Genomic DNA, 21415 nt, shown 5'->3' on the forward strand with positions numbered 1-21415 from the left:
TGTCTCAAACCCGCAGGCTCAGGCAATCCACTCACCTCGGCCTCCCAAAGTGCGGGATTACAGGCTGAGCCACTGAGCCCGGCCAATTATACTTTCTATGTGAAAGAAGACACATCTTCCCCTCTTATAACATATCGTGCTTCCCCCAAACAACATCTTAATAAGCCATTCTTAAAGATCATGAGGACCGCAGTCCTATTTCAGAAGCTCAGGCCCCCGTGAACATACGCATACTGCCCCTCACACATAGCCAGAACGTACTTGCTTTTTGTGGTTGCTGCGCAGGAAGGACCTGGGAATCCCATTCTTGCACTCCGAGTCACTCTGCTCTTCATAACTTTCAAACTCACTTGAACTCCATCCGTACTCCAGAGAGCTGTTTCCACCTTCTTCTCCATTCTCAACATCATCATAAATCATTTCATCTGAAAGCATAAATTCCAAAGTGAAATGAAAATAAAGCTTTAGAATTCACCACTGATGGTTTTGTGTTTGTCTGCTGTTTTACCCAATCATCTCGCTTTGGGGTAGAGCACATGGAAACACTTCAAAGGACAACACACACCCCTGATGCTTGGCTGGGAGGCGCGAACGACGTCCTCCAACTCCATGTGGCCTGTGCTGCAAAGACTTAAGAAAGGGCTTCAGACGATTCTGAGAACTGCCTGACCCCATCTGTACTCTGAGAACCACCGGCCTATTAAGAATCCACAACAATTACACCAACTAATTTCTTGGCCACAGAGAACTGTCCCTGAAGGAAAGTCTTTCTTTGCTTTTCTTTTTTGAGTTGAAGTCCCTGTCGTCCAGGCTGGAGTGCAGTGGCGCACTCGCGGCCAACCAGTGTCAACCTGTTGGGCTCTGGCGATTCTTCCCCCTCAGCCTTCCAAGTGCCAGAACTATAGGCATACACTAACACGGCTGGATAATTTTTTATTTATTGTAGAGACAAGGTCTCACCAAGGTGCCCAGGCTGGTCTTGAACCCACGGGCTCAGAAAATCCACTCACCTCCACCTCCCAAAGTGCTGGGATTATAGGCTGAGTCACTGAGCCCAGCCAGAAAGTCTTTCTTTATTTAAAAAAAAAAAAAAAAGTGTATTTGTTTTAAAAATCAGGGAGATAATAGACAACTGATAAATAGGTCATAAGAAGGTAGGGAGACAGATGGATGATAGCGATGACGGATGGGTGGATGAGTGGATGGATGGGCAGACAAGCACACAGATGACAGAGATACTCAAATACTAGCACAAGTGAAGCTCACTTTAAACAACTGTACATTTTGCTTTTGTGCTAAAACCGGTCTAAGAAAACTTTTAAATAAACTATTGCTATATTTAAATGACTTCGTCAATTAGTGGTTTCAGAATTAGTGAGGAATACATCACACTTATGCCAACAGATACAATGACAAAGGATCCTTATTTTAAAATCACAAGGACAAGATCCGTTGTCTTTGAATGTACTCTGCTGACATTTTAGGTAACTGAGTTGGATACCAAATTCATTATTTTTCAGTATTTTTTTAACATATGCCATTATGCCTATAATTCTTTATTTTTTAAAATCTATCTCGTAAGTTTTCATGTAATGTTTTTCATTATTATTCAAATCAAATGTTTTCTTTTTTTTTTTTTTGAGTTGGAGTCTTACTCTGTCCCCCAGGCTAGAGTACAGTGGCATGCTCACAGCCACCGCAGCCTTGATCATCTGCTGGGCTTAGGTGATCCTTCCCCCTCAACCTTCCAAGTAGCTGGAACTACAGATGCATGCCACCACTCCCAGTTAACTTTTTTGTGTGATTTGTTGTAGAGAGGTCTCACCAAGTTGCCCAGGCTGGTCTAGAACCCACGGGTTCAGGCAATCCTCTTGCCTCAGTTTCCCACAGTGCTGGGATTACAGGATGAGCCACCACGCCTGGCTCAAATGTTTTCTAATTTCCATTCTGTTTTCATTTTTGACCATGAGTTATACAGTAGTGTGATTTTTTAATGTTCAAATGTTTTTTGCTGATTTCATTCAACTGTTATCAGAAAATGAGGTCTGAATACTAATTATTTGGCATTTATTAATATTTGCCTTGAGCCACACTTTACAGTTCAATTTTTTATATTCAATATGTTTGAAAAATTGTATATTCTGGAACTATTTGCTTCAGGGCTTTATATATGATCTTTAGGTCAAATATAGTACTATGTTGTTCTAACCTTCTTTAGTTTACTAATTCTATGTATGGTATGCATCAATAGCAGAGAAAGCAGAGACAACTTTCCCCTCCAGTTGTGTGTTTACATATTTCTGATTAAATCTGTGTTACATATTTTGCTTTGTACATCTTAAGGCTATGCTGGCAGGTCCACACAAGCTTAGAGTTGTTATTTACCACCTGAATTATTCCTTGCCTTATGGCTTAATGCTTAATGTTACTATACTCATACTGGTGATATTTTGGTTAGAACTGGCATCGTATTTCTCTTTCCATCTATCTACTTATATATTTTTTTACCCTTACGAATCATAAGAATTTATGGCCAGCTGCTATTTCATCCAATCTGAGAGTTTCTTTTACTGGCAATTGGACACAATTTATATTCACTGTAAGTACCAATATATTTAGACTTATTTTGCAATCTCTTTTCCTATGATTTGTAATGCTTTCTTCTTTTATATATTGTTGCTTTGTACCAGATGGGGTTTTGTTCACTGGTTTGCAAGCTAAATAATCTGTTTCTGTCCTCCATCACCCTCCCATCCAGTCATCCCCGCCTAGTGGTTAGTGCCACCTTAAAATGAATCAATTCTATTATAGTGCTGTCTTAATCAATGCTCATGTGGATTTTTTACACACTTGTCACTTCATTTGCTCATGGTCCTTTCTTGCCTTCCATCACTGCCAGCTAGGTTCAGTGCACTTTTCCTGGAAGAATAATACTAAATATTTCTTTGGAGTCTCCCCCAGTCTCCCCCAGTGAGGAGTCTCCCCCAGTGAGTGAGGAGTCTCCCCCAGTCTCTGTCTGATATCACCTCTCCCTCTCTCTGAAAGACTGTACTCTGGCAGGAGATGGCCATCAGGCAGAAGTGGCCCCTTTCCTTCATCTTTTGAGCACATGGTCCTGTAGTCTCCACCAGCCCAGAAGTCGGCTATTCTTCCCTAACTACAGTTCCTTTGTGGGAACCTATGTTTTCTCCCTGTTGCTTTCAAGAGTTTCACTGTGGACTTGGTGCTCTGCTCTTTCGACTGTATTTGTATGGATTGATGTAGAAGTAATCCTGCTTTGAATCTGCATTTCTAAAATCTGAAAATTTATGTCTTTAATTCTAGAAAACTCTTAGTAATTATTTATTAGACTCTTAGCTTTTCCTGGTAAGATGTCTCTGTTACTTTTTCATTTATATCATTTATTAGATACATGTTGGTACGTTTCAGTCTCATTTCTTACCTCTGTGGTCATATTTCCCATATCTTTAACTCTGTCTGTTTCCTTGGGGTAATTAAGGTAACTGCCCTATTTTAAGCATTGTAATATACATACACACACACGTGCACACACACCAATATTCTACCACGATACCAATGAGCCACAAAATAACATATAAAAAACATGGTTATCGAAAACATACAGGTTGTCTATTTAGGGCTCATGCAGACACTGGGCATTTTTTACACCCAGAGGAAAAAGACGGCTAAACTGAGTCTCCTAAAACTGAATTCCAGACAAAAATCAAACCTGGTTCAGAGTCTGAATTTTCTCTTGGAACATCATCATAAATTGCTTCTTCTGGATCTGGAATAAAAGGAGAGGAAAACTTTAAACACTGACCAATACCAACTGAGTGCAATTTAAACCATCTAGGGCCATAGTGTCCCACGATGCTATGACTATTATTGAAAATGACTGACTGTGAATCATTATGGTGAGAATGATTATTAGTGAAAAAGTTAGTTTACAAGGGTGGGTAATGACCTTACCAAAGCATAAGCATTACTTTTGGGGAAATGAAGGATATTGCCCTAAATGGGTCTGTTGCAAAATGTCACTAAGAGTTCAATTACACACTTCTATAAGACTCTCTTATGAACACTCTGAAGTTTATGTAGTCTCATATACAAAAAACACAAAGGTGGTATACAGAGTTTCAGAAACAAAGGGACAACTGGTTGGTGGAAAACCATTAAAATAAACCAATAACTCTAAACATTTGTACCACTAAAGGTGAAAAACAGCCATGTCCAAGTAAAAAAATGTTACTCGCATAGGCTAAAGTTTCTCAAACTGTATTATGTGAAACACTAGTGTTCTGAGAAATTGCGACAGTTTCCTTTTTTTGTTTTAGCTTTTTAGTTTGTTTTGGTTTTTGGTTTTTTGTTTGCTTGTTTTTGAAACAGGGTCTCACTCTGTCACCCAGGTTGAAGTTCAGTGACACAATCATGGCTCACTGTAGCCTCAACCTCCTGGGCTCAGGAGAGCCTTCTGCCTCAGCCTTCCACGTAGCTGGGACTACAGGTGTGCACCACCACACCCGGCTAATTTTTGCATTTTTAACAGAGACAAGGTCTCGCTATGTTGCCAAGGCTGATCTCAAACTCCTGAGTTCAAGCAATCTTTCCGCATCAACCTCCCAGAGTGCTGGGATTACAGGTGTGAATTATCACTCCTAGCACCATTTTCTTAAACAGAAGTGAGGCTCCATGGGCAAAATAGTAAAACACCCACATAGCAATGAAATTTATTTAAAATCTGTAAGAGCTACATGCTTCATATGAAAATCTGTTTCACATAAAGACCTTCAAACTTAGGTTCCAAAGTATGCATTTGTTAGTGGCACCCTCCGCGCAAAGAAACATCCAAACTACAGCACATGAAAGCCGTGAAGGTCACTGCTTATCAAGCAGCAAAGGAAGAAGACTGGATAGGTGACTTGAGTCTTCTGGGACACTCAGTCACTGTTACTGTCCCTACACTACCAAGAGAAAGGAAAAGTCCTTATCTGTCACTGTGGCCCAGGTCCACTGTTACAGATGCTCATTTTCTTTTAATAATATTTACAAACTGCAACTACAGTAAATATGTCTACTCCTGTTATATAATGCTGAGGAACTACTAGTTGACAGAGCTTACTTTCAAATACAGTCATTCTAATTAACTGTCATCTGGATAATAAAAATGAGTAATGGGAGAAATTCAGACAAATTTTACTTTGGAAATAAAATTGCTAGCAAAGAGCAAGACAATAATTTAATCCTAGAATGATCCTGATTTAATAGGTTCCTAGCAGAATCACCTAATTACACTAAGATCTTTGTTTTGACAAGTCATAATTAAAACCAGAACGAAACCCTCTAGGAGATAATTTAATAATTAGGAGATAACTAAGATAGTTCTACCTTGTAAGTCGATCATATAAAACAATTACACAAATTGGAAAGCCAGTGGATAATAAAATGCACAATTAGGAAAGTAAGCTCCACTTTTCCTTTAAAAAATAAAAAAAAGGAAATCTAACTAAAAATGTGTCAGCCTTTGAAGCCACTGGAGGAACAGAAGCTATGACGCCATGTGTAGGTGGGTTGGTCCAACACCCACCCAGCCCTCCTTAACAAGGGTGGGTGACAAGGCATAGCTGGGGCCTGCCAGCAGGACTGCCGTGGTAGTGCCTTGGTGGTAAAAGGAGACTATGGCTGCAAAGTAGAGCATCTGTCCCCAACTCCACAAGTGTTACCACAAGAACCAAGCCTGTGCTAGGAAGAGACAGGAAGAGGCAGTCCTCGGATGGAAATGACCTAACAGCCATGTTCTATTACTCTTTTAAGTAAATTAATATGTTTTTAAGGTTCTGGACTGCTCTGGGACATGAGGCAGTGAACACTGTCCCCACAGGTGAGTCTGCGGAAGTGCAGTGGGATCGGGCTCCTGGCGGTCGGCAGACTCACTCTCCATCCAGGCTGTGTTGGCGGGATCCGCAACCCATCGGGCCAAGGCGCTGTCTTCTTTATGGACTTGATCTTCACTTGAAGAAAATAAACCACAGGGTCAGAACATCGAGAAACATTCCCATCATCAGGTTGCAAGATATCCCTAGCATGTAAATATATAAATATATACATACTACTACACATGGGAACTGCATATTTTCCCAGATGTTATTACAGGAAATCCAAAGTCCAAGTTTTCCTTCATAACTCTATAAATAAGCACTTGTGAAAGAGCACAGCATGGTATCTGAGACAACAGGAATATGGCCCCTGTTCCAGAAGGCCTGAACTGTTCTCAGGCTTTTAATTGGCTCTTTGTAGGCCACTTAGCGCCACACAAGATGCTGGACTGTGGAGACATGCCCCAGTGAGACATGGGCTTTTTCCACCCCCAGTAGCAAGTCAGTGGGAGAAAGAGACACAAGATCATCCAAAATAAAGATGGTGGTCTGTTCACAGGGTGTTGGTGACAGGGGCCAAATCCTATAGTCTGCACACACAGGGACTTGGGTTTCATCCTGTATGCGAGGGGCAGCTGTGGGAATGCTCTACTTGGAAGAATGACAAGATCAGACTCGTTGCACAAATTGAGCGTCGCCCGTGACAGGCACAGCTGCTGACAAGGGTGACCAGCAGTGATCAGACCTCCCGACGCCCGTGCCCTGCTGGGAGCATTGTGCAAAGCTGAAGCGAACCGTGGCAGAAAAACGCTAATTGGAAGGCACAGACTGGTGGCAGAGTGAGCATCCAGAGAGATGCATGGGACGGCTGGAAACCCTCACAGGGAAAAAGCATTAACATGGGGCTGCATGACAACACACGCAGAGCACTGTCTCTCTTATGACCTCTTTTCTGCTAAAAATTCCAACAAGCCCTGAAATGTCTGCAAGATTTCAAAGATAAAGGAAAAGAATGAATGTCCAGGTAATGACCCTCGAGGATGCACCCAATGTGCAAAATTAGGACATGAGCCCTGCTCAGCTAGAAAATTCATCACCCAAAAAAGGAGTATTCTTGTGCTTTTTACATTTGAAATTACAACAAAAGAAAAAGTTACCCCAAAAAGGTAAAAGAAAATCTGAAGCAAATATGAATAGTATTTTAAACTATTCATGAATGCTTCCATATGTTTAAAAAATGTCAATATGTTTTTTTAAAAAAAAAGGTGGAAATACTCTTAGGTTATCATCACACTACATCCTCTATTCTTTTTCTTCAAATAAATTCACCCTTTCAATGGACACATTTTTCACAGTAAGCTTTAGACTGCCATTGATAACAGGATAACACCAATAATTCTTAATTCTATGTTTTTAATTTCTAATAACGGGTCCTGACTAGATCCAGTTGGTGACACGATTCTGTATCTAAACTGTGGGGAAAGTCTTGTCAAGAGAGTCCTGCTCCCCATATCCTAGTCATCTCCTAAAGAATTTCCCACTGGGATGTTTAGCCCTTCCAAGGGCCGACCCTGATAACCAAAGGGAAAGATAACAGGAAGCAAAACCAACAGGCCGAGGACTTGTGGCCAGGAGTGGCTGACACATCACTACTCCTGAAAGGAGACTCAGTCCTCGTATCCTGACACAGCTTCTGCAGACCCTGCACGCCCAAGAGGACACGTGGCAGCCCCCTTGCCTGTGTCTCCTGGGAGGGACCTGAGGCAGGGAAAAAGACAAGACAGCTCCACCTGCAGGAGTACTGAGGACCACTGACCAACAACCAGGAGACAGCATGTAAGGACCATCATGTCTGAGAACACAGGAAGAAGGCGTGAGTCCAGAACGTAAGGGTAAGATTGTTGGAATACCTGTTTGGAGGGTCCTCAGAACTCAAAGAATTAAACTGGCGCTCTTCTGTGACTTCTGGGGTTTCTGTTAGGAAAAAAAAAAGATACTGCTTTATCCTTGACAAAAATGTTTATAAAGTTGCTTTTTTAATCTTTAACTTGATTTCATATTTCTCTTTCTTATCAACAATAGGCTTACTTTAGCATAAAGATGATTAACTGACACGGTTTTTAAAGTTCAGCTTTCAGATAAAATGTCTTCCAAAGAGAAATCCAATAAAATATGATATCCTGAGGTCTTCTAAAACAGCCTGCAAAACATGCAGGTACCCAAATAAACCAGGCTAGACTGAAAAAGAAATAATATTCCCTCCCACTCCTCAAGTGCTCGTGGAAGTCTACAACTGTGACCTATCTAAAGGGTACCTGCCACAGACTCAAAGGCATCCAAGACAGAGATGGCTATGCTGGTGATATCTGACTTTTATTTGCACACTCACACACACACCATCTGACCTGGCTGGGGTTTTCCTCCTGTCTCTGCCTGTGGCTCATCAGGACAACAGCGAGCTCGTGACAAGGGTCACAGCCCAGCCGTCCTGCAAGTCCCATGCAGGTGGAACACAAAGAACAGCACACACCAAGAGGGAAGAGCTAAACCACCTCAGAGGGCTCGTGGCAGGAGTTGGGAAAGCCAGGACGGCTGCAATACACATCCATGGCTCTCCTGGACCCAACGGCCAACATGGGGAAGGAGAGCTCTGGCCCTCTAAAATGGGTGGGTGTCCTTGCAGAGGTGTCCACGAAGCGTCCTGGGGTTACTTAGGCAGCAAGAACAGGCAGGTATGGAATCCAGGCCTGATGTCCACGCTTTTACCACCATGTCAGGAAAAAAGACTGTATGCTCGTTTCTCTTTTAAATCAAAAGACAACGGCGAGCCACTTGTTCCTCTGTTTTGGGACTTAAAATAGTTTGTGTGATAAGTGGGTCTTACTACTGGTTCTAGGCTGACAGTATAAAAATAAATTTTTAAAAAATCATGTGAGGGCCGGGCTTGGTGGCTCAGCCTGCAGTCACAGCACTTTGGGAGGCCGAGGCAAGTGGATTGCCTGAGCCCGTGGGTTCGAGATTCATCCGGGCAACTTGGTGAGACCTCATCTCTACAATAAATAATAAAAAAAAAAAATTAGCTGGGCATGGTAGCGCGTGCCTGTAGTTCCGGCTACTTGGAAGGCTGAGGCGGAAGGATCGTCTAAGGGCAACAGATCGAGGCTGCAGTGGCCATGAGCATGCCACTGCACTCCAGCCTGGGCAGTAGAGTAAGACTCCGACTCAACAAAAAAAAGAAGACATTTTCCTCCATTATTAATTGGAAAGGAAAGGATGCTTCTACTGAAATCTTTGCAACAATAAGACCCTGCTTCTCCACCTTCTGCTAGAGCATCCCATGCCGTATCCTAGAAGAAGACAGCACAAAAGCACATTTTGCAAGAAAAGGATAAATTCAGCAGAGATGCCTTGCTGGGTTGGTTCTGGAAGAATGGCCTGGGCTCCAACTGCCCCACGGTGCCTGCATCCCAGGAGGTCCCTGCAGAAGTCCTGACCTTCGGGCTTTGCCTGCACACTCCTTTTCCAACTGGCGCCTGAGGCTCACACGACATACCTGGGGCCACATAAAGACAGCAGAGGGCAGGTTCCGACAGCCAGGCCCCAACAGCCAGGCCCTTCCAATACACACAGTGGCTCCTTTGCCCCAAATAAAGAAGGCAGAGAATCGAACCACACCATCAGAGCTAGACAGATGAGGACACAGGCCAGCAAGGCACCCACGTGGTCACCGTGGTCCTGGCCCAGCACCCTGAGTGTGGCTGCAGGGAGCTGCCCTAGGCAGCCTTATTTCCCAAGGACCTTCCAACCTTCCGACCTTTTGACTTTCCCCGAGGGCTCCCTCAGAACTCCCAAGACATCCCCAGAGTATCCTATCCAGAAAAGGGAAAGCATTATAGGGAGACAGAACCCTTCTAGGCCCTTCTCTCTCCTTCCTCCCCATGCCCCCCTACCCTCCATCCCTTGGAAAAAAGATAGCTAGACACAAACTCTAACCTCATGGAGCCCGAGTTTACAAATCAGCAGATGACATCAGAACATCAACATAACTAGAGTTTGGAATAAAAAGTGACAAATGCCAAGAACAGACATAAGGCATGGTGGGTACTTGATGGGGAAGCCAGGAATTGGGGTGGAGTTCACAGAGGCCTCCCTGAGGTGAGGGGGCCACACCTTTGGAAACAGACAGCACCTCAACATTTTCTAAACACCACACTCTCCTTAACCATGTTCCCATCAGAGAAGAAAATGAATTAAGACTCATTTTCCAACTCTGCAAGCATCTCATGATGGGAAAGAAGAGCTCAGGCACTCCACAGGGCACCGCTCGGCTGATGTGCCAGGAGAATGGGCAAGGGTACCTTCTTCGTCCACAGACACTGCACGGATGATGACCGGGCTGGAGTAGGTGGGCAGGAGTAGGGGCAGGTTGGAGGGGACAGCGTAGCCGCAGGGCACGGGCACCAAGTACCCGCTGGGCATGTGCAGGCCCACAGCCTCCTCTTCGGCACTGGGGGCTGGTGCCGGTGGCTGGTCTTCCTGGAATGGCGTGATGTCGATGATGGAATATGGATTGACTTTCATCGGGACCACAAGTTTGGTAGGTTCTACCTCTGCAGGGGTTTCTATTCTAGGTCCGTCGTCACTTCCTGAGGACGCAAAAAAGACTTGTCAGCAAACACACCATCAAGGACACATGGAGGTCCTCCCCTGGGGCACAGGCGAGGAGGAGGTGGTAAATCCCCCGCCCTCCATCCCATGCTAGGACTACGGGACATCCCCAGGTCATCGTGGATGGACATGGGACACCGTCCAAGGGGCGGGACTCAGAGGGAGTATGCTTGTACTATGGGGAAGTGGTGAGGTCAGTGCAACCTTTTGGCGCGGGTGAGACAAATACAGACTAGCCACTCCCAAGAGGCTCATCCAGTAGTGAGGGAAGTCAGCTAGAAACTGCCAGAAATGGAGGAAAAGGTGGGGGTTGCGGGGCTTCCCGTCTGGAGCTGGGCCTCCAGAGAGTCCATCTGGGCAGGAAGTAAAAGCACCATCCTACAATAAATCACAAAAACTAGCCGGCCGTGGTGGTGTGCGCCTGCAGTTCCAGCTACTTGGAAGGCTGTGGCAGAAGGATGAAATGCCTAAGCCCAGCATGTTGAGGCTGTGGTGGCCGTGACCATGCCACTGCACTTCAGCCAGGGCAACAAGAGTGAGTTGAAAACTCAAAAAAAAAAAAGGAGCACCCACCTCTGAACTGACAACACAGACCTTTACAGTTAGCACAACTCAAAAGTGTTTAATATTTAACACAGTGATATAATGATGAAGCAATGTTCAATACCTTTTCTCTGCTAACAGGCAGAGTGACAAGACTAGTGACAAAAATAGTAAAAATAGAGCAAAGAAAAGAAATGGCCAATTCACTCATTCATTCTCAAATTAAGTCATTTCAGGTTCATCATGAGAAATCATAATTCTGGCTCCTAGAAATCATAAATCTGGCTCCTTCCCCTGCAATTTTCTAACCAGGCAGTAAGAATGGGGAGGAAATTAGCCAGGCCCCAAAGGACAGCTGAGCATGGGCACTATGCTCAGCTGGGACCCACCTGCCAAGACCTGGGGATTTGCCCGCCACCATCTGGGACTCACCAGCAGGTGAGATGGCTTCCTCTGCTCCCACGCTCCCCGCCTCAGGGCCAGATGGCACTTGTCTGTCTGCTTCTGGGATTTCATCTCCACTGTCAAAATCAAATTGTTCTCCTTCCTCCTCTTCATTGTTATTGGTATCATATTTCACTTCATTTTCTAAAGTTTAAAGTAACAAATTACAGTGCCAACACTTATTACTAGCACAATGATGTGTACATTCCTATACAAAGACAAAAACAAAAAAAGGCTAAGCACACAACACACATACACAATAGCCAGGGACCACAACTAAGGTACTCTACAAGGTCAAGTACTTACAGGTGGCCTTCTTACTGGAAAAAATATCTGTCATTAGAATTCTTCTAAGTCAGGGCCATGCACGGTGTCTCACACCTATAATCCCGGCACTTTGGGAGGCTGAGGTGAGAGGTAAGCCTGAGCCCACGGGTTCGAGACCAGTCTGGGCAACTTGATGAGACCTCATCTCTACAATAAATCAAGAAAAATTAGCCAGGAGTGGTGGCACATGCCTCTAGTTCCTGCTACTTGGAAGGCTGAGGTGGAAGGAACTCCTGAGTCCAGTAGTTTGAGGCTGCCACAGAGTGAGACTCCGACTCAAAAAAAAAAAAAAAAGAACTCTGAGTCAGCGTTTTTTATTTCCTTTTAATAGGACCTACAATTCACAGCTGGAAAAGTAAGCAAAAGAGAGAAAGGAAGGAGAAAAAGGTTTTTTTTACATTTCCGGGCTGAAAGCTCCGTAGGGAATTCAGCATCACACACTTTTCTCCTTTTCCAAGAGAACCATGTGCTTGGATGATGCCCCCCCTCGCATGAGCCCTTTCAGGTCTTTCCATGGGCAAGGGGAGCTGGGCACGGTGGCTCACACCCCTAATCCCAGCACTTTGGGAGGTAGAGGTGAGAGGATTGTCTAAGTACAGGGGTTCGAGACTAGCCTGGGCAACTTGGCGAGACCTCGTCTCTACAATAAATCAAAAAATGAGCCGGCCGTTGTTTTTTAACAAAAAATAAAATCATTTTCCAGAATAGCTGCCAAACGCAACTGCTATCAACTCCTTAAAATTCATGTTTACAAAAAAAAAAAAAAATCATGTCTGTCAGATAAACATGATGAAGAAATAAGCAGTAAGTAGTCAGTGTATTGATACGAGTAGGTGAACACATTTTTGAGCAATACGTTTCTTTAACAAAAAAAAAAAAAAAATCATTTTCCAAAATATGTGCCAAACGCGATTTGTTATCAACTCCTTAAAATTCATGGTTAGAAAAAAAATCATGTTTGTCAGATAAACATGATGAAGAAATAATGCCAGTTAAATGCCCTGACCAACGTGATGGGTAAAAAATGTTTCTGTTCTGAGCTAGCGATATAAAAAGTCATGCCGGCACAAGATCAAGTTCATCAGAATAGAGACAGAATCATGTTAGACTTTTGTCACTCTCTTCTTTGAAAATTATACCGTTCTTTTGCAGAACTGTAACAATTAGATAAAATATACCTAGAAACAATTTTATAAAAATTGTCTTTTAAAAAAGCTTGACCATGTCTGGTATGAAATAGGCTCTTAGTTATCTGTGAAGGTATGAAACGTGAGCTCCCTCTGCACAGGAAGGCGGAATTCCCGCTAACATCCCCAGGAAGGGAAGCAGGGACAGAACCTTAATGTGCAGGAAACAGCCCGAGGGAAGCACTGCCCTTCCCGGTACGCAGTCTCCTGGACTGTGACTCGAGTGACTATGGCAACAACGCCAACCCTGCAGAGACAAGCGGGAAGTTTCCGAGATAGCATATGTTCCTGTGCGCCCAACACAACACTGAGAAGACCACAAGGAGCTCCTGCGTCCAGCACCAGGTCTGTTCCACACAAGCTGGTTCAGGAGGAAGCCCGGTACATGGTGACATGTAACACATGTGTCGTATGAGTGAATGAATGATGAGCAGATGGGGGTTTCAAACTCTTTTTTGCCAACCCTTTTTTTTCCCTGACAAAACTTTAAGTGGAATCCCAATAAACAGGGGGAAATAAAAGCAATCAAGACATTCCTCTGAAGCATAAATCTTCTTAGTTTAAGCTCCACGTGGCCTGGAGACTCGGAAGGGCTCAGGAAGGGCTCGGAAGGGCTGGGAACTCTGTAAGATCCTCGACTCTCACCAAGGTCTTGCAGGGCATTTGTGACAGAGCGACTTCCCTCTTCCTTCAGTCCCTGCATCACTAGAAGGGCCTACAGGGTGGTGTCCACCACAAACTCCTCCTAGAATCAGTTCCAGCAGACAGGCACTGCCTTCCAGAAGAACTCGACGAAGGAAATTGAGCTCCGTGGCACTCACAACACTGCATCTGAGACTGCTTGGGCACCCACGGCTGCACCCACATGCCCAGGACCAAGGGGTGATCTGATCAGAGTTGGGCTGCTGAGCTGCTCCTCCCAGACACGGGCCCTCCACTGGTGCCTTCATCAGACCATGAGGCTGCACACTGCCTTCTCAGGTCAGTTTTGGATGCCAGCCTCCATACAGCAAGTATTTGCTGAGCACGTTCTATCCCAGACACCACTCTGGGGCCTTAGGGCCTTGGGGAACCCAGACCCTGTGGAACCTACCCAAATTCTTTGTACAAGGGCCTTTGTGAAGAGCAATATAGCGTGCCTTTAAAAATCCTGATGCTCGGTGCCCTGAGCTTAGCTCTGACACCAGTACTTATGGGTTATACTGTGTCCCCCAAATTCCCATGTTGAATCCCAGTACCTCAGAAGGTGACCTTGTCTGAAAACAGGGTCAGCTGATATGAGCTTGTACTAGAACAGAATGGGCCCTCAACCAAGAAGAAAGGCGTCCTGCTAAGATGGGCAAAAGGCACAACAGGGAGGAGGCCCCAGACAACAGACCCAAGAACGCCAAGGACTAACCAGATGACACAGGCTCAGGAGCGCCAAAGACTGACCAGATCACACAGGCCCAGAAGAGTCAAGGGCTGATGCAGAGGACATAGGTCCAGGAGTGCCAAGGAGCAACCAGACAACATAAGCCCAGGAGCACCAAGGACTGACAACAAACAAGGAGGCTAGAAGAAGCAAGCAAGGAATCAATCACCTGTGCTCCCCAGCAGAGGCCCTGCCCACACCTTGCTGGGCCTTCCAGTCTCCAGAACTGAGAGCTAAGTGGCCCTGTGACGCTCTGTCATGTAGTCCCATGAGGCCCACTGCATGAGTTCAGCCAAGTCCTCTTCTGAAACAAAGGACCCTGCACCCTCCTCCAGGGTCTTTGCCAGTTGAGACCGTGTGAGAAACTCCCGTTCCTCTCATGTCTGGGGAAGTCACGCTGGAGCAAGATAACAGCAAGAAGAAACTGGAGCCTGAACACCTGAATAAGTGCCCAAGGGCTACTGAGCACTCCTTGCAGCAGCACACGTGCTGCAAGGTAGATGACATTCTCTAGAAAGCCTCTGGTAACCCCATGTCATGGCTGGCAGCTGAGCTGATGGCTTGGCAAGCGAGCTGTCTGCACACTGGCCACTTACAAATCCCCCATGTGAGATGCAGCAGTGGCAGGCACAGACACGGAGAAGGCCACGCCTGGGGAGCAGGGTCAGCAGCAGGTGGAAGCAGGGAAAGAGGGCTGCAGGGTCTGGGCCAGAGGTCCAGGGTGGTATTCCGTGCCCCTTCAAGGCCAACACAGGCAGCATGGCAGGTGCCAAGAGCTAAGAGTGAAAGGCACGACACCGAGGAATAGGGACAGCAGCATACTCATGCCCACCCGCCAGGCCCAGCCCAAATTGAACCCGGCATCTGGGTGTGGGCCACCCCCTCTACCCTCTCTATCCCTTTGGCCTGCCCATTACCAACTGTGCCTCTGGCCAAGGCCCACACTTTCCAGGAGAATGGCAGGCTCTCATGTGTTCAGGGGACAACCCTGTGGGTCACCAGCCCACTTTGACAGGATGCCTCCAACATGGTCCGACAGCAGGACTCAGGCCAAGCTTCCGTCAGGCAGGGCCACCTGGCCTGGCTTGGCAGAACTGACTGGATTTTTGTCATCTGACGGTCTACATTTGTCAGTAAGCAGTAACTGGCTCATCAACTTCTAAAACAAGTCATGAGACAAAATCTTAAGAAGTGGAGTATTTCTAGTTATAAAAATATAACCACGTCTGCTTTAGCTCATGCCCATATGCAAGAGGAAAGAGGAAACTACATGACAGTCCAATCTGTAAGATGCTGCTGTTAGACACGGGAATATCACAGAACTTTCCAGGCCGATGGAAAGGGTCTGTGTGGCTCACAAAACAGCTCGAGCCACAGCTGGCCACTGTACTCAGTCAGGGTGACCAGGTGATAAGGAACTGACTTGGTCCCGTCATTTAATTCTAATTAATTCTAATCTGCATAGACACTTGAGCCTAGTGGAAGATGCAGGCCTGAATCCTGGGCTATGAAGGCGGCAGACGGCTTATCTGAGCCCATGAACCGCCCCCACACTCCCTGGACTCTGTCTAGTCGTGTCTAATTCTGTATGGTCTGAAGCTGCAGCTCAGTTCAGTCTGGTTATTTTTGGTAGGTGTAACTATTTAGAACAGTTCTGAGTTTCCCAGAAGAATCGAGAGAGAAAGGTGTAGGGAGTTCCCATATGCTCTCAGCCCCCCACAGGCACTGCCTCCCCCAAAGTCAGCATTCCCCCCAGAGGGTGCATTTGTTACAATCAATGAACCTCCACTGACATGTCATCATCACCCAGAATCCACATGAGGCCAGCCTTCGTGTTGAACATTCTGTGGATTTGGACAAATGTATAATGACGTGTGTCCACCATTACAGTATCACACAGAGGAACTTCACAGCCCTAAACATCCTCTGTGCTCTCCCTGTTCTTCCCACCCTCCCTAATCCATGGAAATCACCAATATTTTTATTTTCTCCATAGTTCTGCCTTTTCCAGAATGTTATAGAGTTGGAATCGTACCGCGTGTAGCCTTTGCAGACTGGCTTCTTTCACTTAGGAATACACATTTAAGGTGCCCATGTCTTTTCATGGCTTGGCAGCTCGTTTCTTCTTAGTGCTAAATCATATTCCATTAATTGATGTACCACACAGTTTGTTTATCTACTCACCTACTGATGCACATCTTGGTTGCTCCCAAGTTTTGGCAATTATAAATAAAGCTGCCATAAACATTTGTGTGCAGGGTTCTCTGTGGATATAAGTTTTAAACTCACTTGAATAAATACCAAGATGCATGATTGCTGTACAATTAGGTAAGTTTAGTTTTATAAGGAACTGCAAAACAGTCCTCAAAAATGACTGGGCCATTTTGCATTCCCACAGCAATGAATGAGAGTTCCTGTTGCTCCCCATCTTCGCCTGCATTTGGTGATGTCAGTATTCTGGATTAGGGCCATATTAATTCAAATTTAGTTTTAACTAAAGTTTTCTTAAGGAGTAAAAGAATTACCACTAAAGTATCTAAGTTTAGTCACCTTCTGCAGGGGATGAGGAGTGACCTTTTGAGGTGATGAAAATATTCTAGCACCGACAGTGGTGATGGTGCCATATATTTGTGGATATACTAAAAGCCAGTAAATTATACAACTGAATGGTACATGAATTATATCTCAAGAAAACTGTTAACCAGAAATCATAATCTCTCATTACGAATAGCCTATACATATCAAAACAACAACTTCTACCTAGGTTTATTAGGCAAAAAAAAAAAACACTGCCGATGTTGGAACTCTAGTAATACAAATAGCATCATTTAAGTTAATGGCATGGTGAAGTTTGATTTCAGTGAAAAAAAAAGTCTTACTTTTAAAACACTGGAAGAATATTCACCGAAAATTTAATAGCACTATTATCTTTTAGTGGGTGAAGGTTAAGTGTATTTTTTTCCTCTGTCTATATTTTAGTTTTGTCTACAATGAACATGCATTACAATTTTGAATTCTACAATTCAGATGATAAATTATTATTGTTTTTTAGTTGGAGTCTCACTCTGTCACCCAGGTTGGAGGGTAGTGGCATGGGCACAGCCACCACAGCCTCCACGTGCTAGTCTCAAGCAAGCCTTCTGCCTCAGCCTTCCAAGTAGCTGGAACTATAGGCACATGCCACCACTCCTGGCTCATTTTTCTTGATTTATTGTAGGGATGAGGTCTCACCAAGTTGCCCAGGCTGGTCTCGAACCACGGGCTCAGGCAATCCTCTCACTCCGGCCTCCCAAAGTGCCAGGATTATAGGCGTGAGCCACCGCGCCCATCCTAGATTATAAATTATAAAGTCATTTATATCTAGTTTAAGTTAGTTGTATACAATATTCACTGAATAAAAACAAAAGAGAAATAAGTATATATCCATCTCCTACCTTGTCGTGTTATTTTGAACTCCCCTAGACAAACCTACATGAGCCACTCAGAAATGTCAGGTAGAGCCATGGATAAGAGCATGGCTTCTGGGGTCAAACCTTCACCACTTACTGGCCGTGACAACCTGCCTCCATTTGTGAAGTGCAGTCATAAAGCAGAAAGCATCTCTCTCCCACGGCGTCATGGCAAGGGTTAAGAAAGGCTATGTGATATGTCTAAAGCTGCTTAGTTTGAGGCTTATGGCCCAGCAGGACCAGCGGGACTTCCTTGCGAAGACAATGCAGAGGACATAGATGTAATACGTGGTCTCCGGAAAAACACACAACACTTAGAAACTTTTCTTAGCTCCCAAGACCTGCTGGTTCTGGCAAAACACCCAAGTGGACTCTGGAGAGGTGGGCCGCCCACTCCTGGCCACCCTCCCTCATGAGCAGACAGCCCTCTCTGCTCCAGACCTGTGAGCAGCTTTTAAAGACATGGGACAGATTTACACACTAAGGAAAAAAGGAATATTCATTTTTAATTCAGAGATAAAAGCTAACCATGTTTTTCCTGGGCCTTTTAGGGCCATATTAGGTTATAATATGAAGGCTTGATTCAAGACATGGTTTTCTCTTATTTCAAATGAAGGCTGTTTTCAAATTCTTTTGATTATTTTAGAAATAAAAAAGTCCTTTAAAAAGCACCAGGCTGCATACAGCTTCCCCAACAAGAGGCTATTCATAACCACCTCTTGGCTCTGGATGTCACTGTGGTTTGCAGCTGCTTGTGCTGAAGGAGGTGTCCCCAGAACAACGCTGTCCCCCAGAAAAAATGTGTCCCCCTCCAGGGCTGCCCACTGCAAGGAGGGTGTGGGCGTTGCCTTTTGTCTGAGCTCACTGTGGAAGTTACCAGGTCTCTGGCAATTGATTTCTTGTGAATCAACATTAATACGGCAATAGTAGCGATTTCCTCTTCCCAAACATAATCTGCATTGGAATTTTGCTATTAATCAGAGAATTGCTTTAGCTGGTGGTGTGACTTTATACCATAAAACTGTCAAGTTTTGCATTCTGAAATATCCCAGAGCATCTTCTAATATGATTGGAAAAAATTCCCAGATTATCTTCTAAATTGATTTGCTAAGTCTTCCAGGCTGGCCTCGATTCTTGGTAATATATAGGTGTTAACTCGTTAAGTCCTCACAGAAGCTTATGAGGGAGGTATTGCTCTGGCTCCATTTTCTCTAGAAACAATGGAAACTGAAGCCTGCCCATAGTCATCAGCTCACCGACTATGGAGTCAACATTCCAGCCCAGCAGCCATGTCTCAAACCTGAAATCTTTCCTGGTGCACAACTCTGCCTGGATGGTTTGTCATGTTGCCAAGGTAATGAATGGGCATGGAATGGAGTCACTCCACCGGAACATACAATAACACAGGCGGTAGGATGTGCTATAGTCACCGCAATGGACAGTTAGGAAAACCATGCAGTACATGGAAAATGCTTATGAAATAAAAATGTTGACTGGGCTCTGTGGCTCAGCCTGTAATTCCAGCACTTTGGGAGGCCGAGGTGAGTGGACTGCCTGAGCCCAGGGGTTCAACACGAGCCCATGGATTCGAGACCAGCCCATGGATTCGAGATCAGCCCGGGCAACTTGGCAAGACCTTGTCTCTATAATAAATCACAAAACAAATTAGCCGGGTGTGGTAGCACGTGCCTGTAGTTCCGGCTACTTGGAAGGCCAAGGAGGAAGGATAGCCAGAGTCCAGCAGGTTGACGCTGGGGTGACCGTGAATGTATCACTGCACTCCAGCCTGAGCGACAGAATGAGACTCCAACTCAAAATAAATAAATAGATAGATAGATAGATAGATAGATAGATAGATAGATAAACATGTTAAAGCAAGACATAGAAATGCACATTAAACAATTTTAAAAAGTACAATCAATGACTATACTTATGTAGAAAAGAAATATGAGGTCTGTCCAGGTACTGTGACTCACGGCTATAATCCCAGCACTGGTAGGGTGAGGCAAAAGGAGCCCAGGAGTTTGAGACCAGCCTAGGCAACATAGTGAGACCTAGTCTCTATAAAAAAAATTAGCTGGACGTGGTGGCACAAACCTGTGGTCCCAGCTACTTGGGAGGCTGGGATAGGAAGATCACTTGTACCCAGGAGTTGGAGGTTGCAGTGAGCTGTGACTGCACCACTGTACTCCAACCTGAGCAACAAAGTGAGACCCCCAACTCAAAAAAAAAGAAGAAAAGAAAGAAATATAAAGAAAAAAGCAGGAAGTGATGATCGGAAACACCAACACCAAGTGTGACCCAGTATCATCTTCAAGGGCGTTCTTAGTGGGCTGTTTTACTTTTAATGGGGGAAATTATAACCAAAGTATCACTGAATCATGAAAACCGACACCAGCCATTATTCCCTTTTCTACTTGTCACAAACGTCAACTTGCCAGAAAATCACGTATGTTGTTACAACTTCTGAGCCGGAGCAGTATCACTTACATCGAGGCCTTCCACACTGACCGACCTCCATGGACTGGGCTTTTGCCACAGAGCCCAGGGGAAGCTTCTGGGAGAAATGTCAGTAGTGGTAAATTGTGGGGATTTCCACATTCCTGCAGCCCAAGAGTGGATGGGGGGGCAGCTGCACCCAGAGGGTGCCTCAGGCCAGGCAAAGCGGCCAAAGGACGCATGGTGGTGGGGAGAAGACAGCCCGGCTGGGGGGAGGAGCGCTCCAGGTGTACAATGAATAGAGATGAGGTGACAATAAAGAGAGACCTTTGACAGCCCCCGCCCCCTTCACAGACTGTTCATTGAGCAGATGGATAAGAAAGACGGCTTGTCCCTGAACTGCCCCTGAGGAAGGAAGTAGGAGAGGAAACAGCCAGAGCTCCACCCCCAGGTGTCACGAGGCCGGTGCTTCTGTGCTTCGGTGTACACCAGGAGCCTCAAGGCAGGAAGTCCTCTGTTCTTCACCCCCGCCCTTTGACTTCTGACTGCATCTGGCTTATGCAAACCTTTAGGGAATTCTAGATGCTGACAACCTGCATGTAATGCAAGAGACTCGCCCAGGACGCCCCAAGGAGAGGCGAGAGGGGAGGCGGGTGAGGACACGTGGGACACACAAGGCTCTCACCCCAACCCACACACCAGCAATTCCAAAAAGTACCAAGTCCTTATAAGGGTGGCTATGCACCGCAACCCACAAGGGACATCTGATGGGGGTAAAATCTGTTACCTTCTGGGGCAGGAGGGGGCAGCTCCTGTGGATCCATGCTGCAGCCCAAGCCTCTTTCCTGGGCTCTGATGAGGGGTTGGGGTCCCTTGCAAGGAGGGAGGTTGCCTGTCACCTTTCAAGCAGATGAAGACTTGCTCAGCATGTGCAGGGCCTTCTAGAGATAACCCTGCAAAAACGAAAAAGTTAGTTGACATTATTAGCTGCAATTAGAGAACTTGCCACCTATTAGTTGCAAATACGTGTAAATCTCCTTTGACATAATATCCAAGAGCAAAACAAAA

At 45.2% G+C, this 21415-nt stretch overlaps 1 protein-coding gene across 3 annotated transcripts in view; it reads right to left on the minus strand.

Moving 5' to 3' along the window:
- Nucleotides 1–21202, minus strand: part of ARHGEF10 (Rho guanine nucleotide exchange factor 10) — a 101756-nt gene extending 80554 nt beyond the window's left edge. For 2 of the 3 annotated variants that reach the window (XM_021709529.1, XM_008052002.1), the window contains exons 1-7: nt 21135–21202; nt 11520–11675; nt 10235–10522; nt 7787–7850; nt 5935–6011; nt 3731–3787; nt 262–425 (exon numbers count right to left, since the gene is read on the minus strand). In XM_021709529.1, coding sequence (XP_021565204.1) covers nt 262–425; nt 3731–3787; nt 5935–6011; nt 7787–7850; nt 10235–10522; nt 11520–11675; nt 21135–21171 — 843 coding nt within the window. In that variant the 5' untranslated portion in view covers nt 21172–21202. The remainder of the gene's footprint in view (nt 1–261; nt 426–3730; nt 3788–5934; nt 6012–7786; nt 7851–10234; nt 10523–11519; nt 11676–21134) is intronic. The other variant, XM_021709528.1, reaches the window with a different exon arrangement.
- Between the last annotated feature and the right edge of the window lie 213 nt (nt 21203–21415).

The sequence above is a fragment of the Carlito syrichta genome, unplaced genomic scaffold, assembly GCF_000164805.1.
Source record: "Carlito syrichta isolate Samal-C Ts95f unplaced genomic scaffold, Tarsius_syrichta-2.0.1 Scaffold251683, whole genome shotgun sequence".
NCBI lineage: Eukaryota > Metazoa > Chordata > Mammalia > Primates > Tarsiidae > Carlito > Carlito syrichta.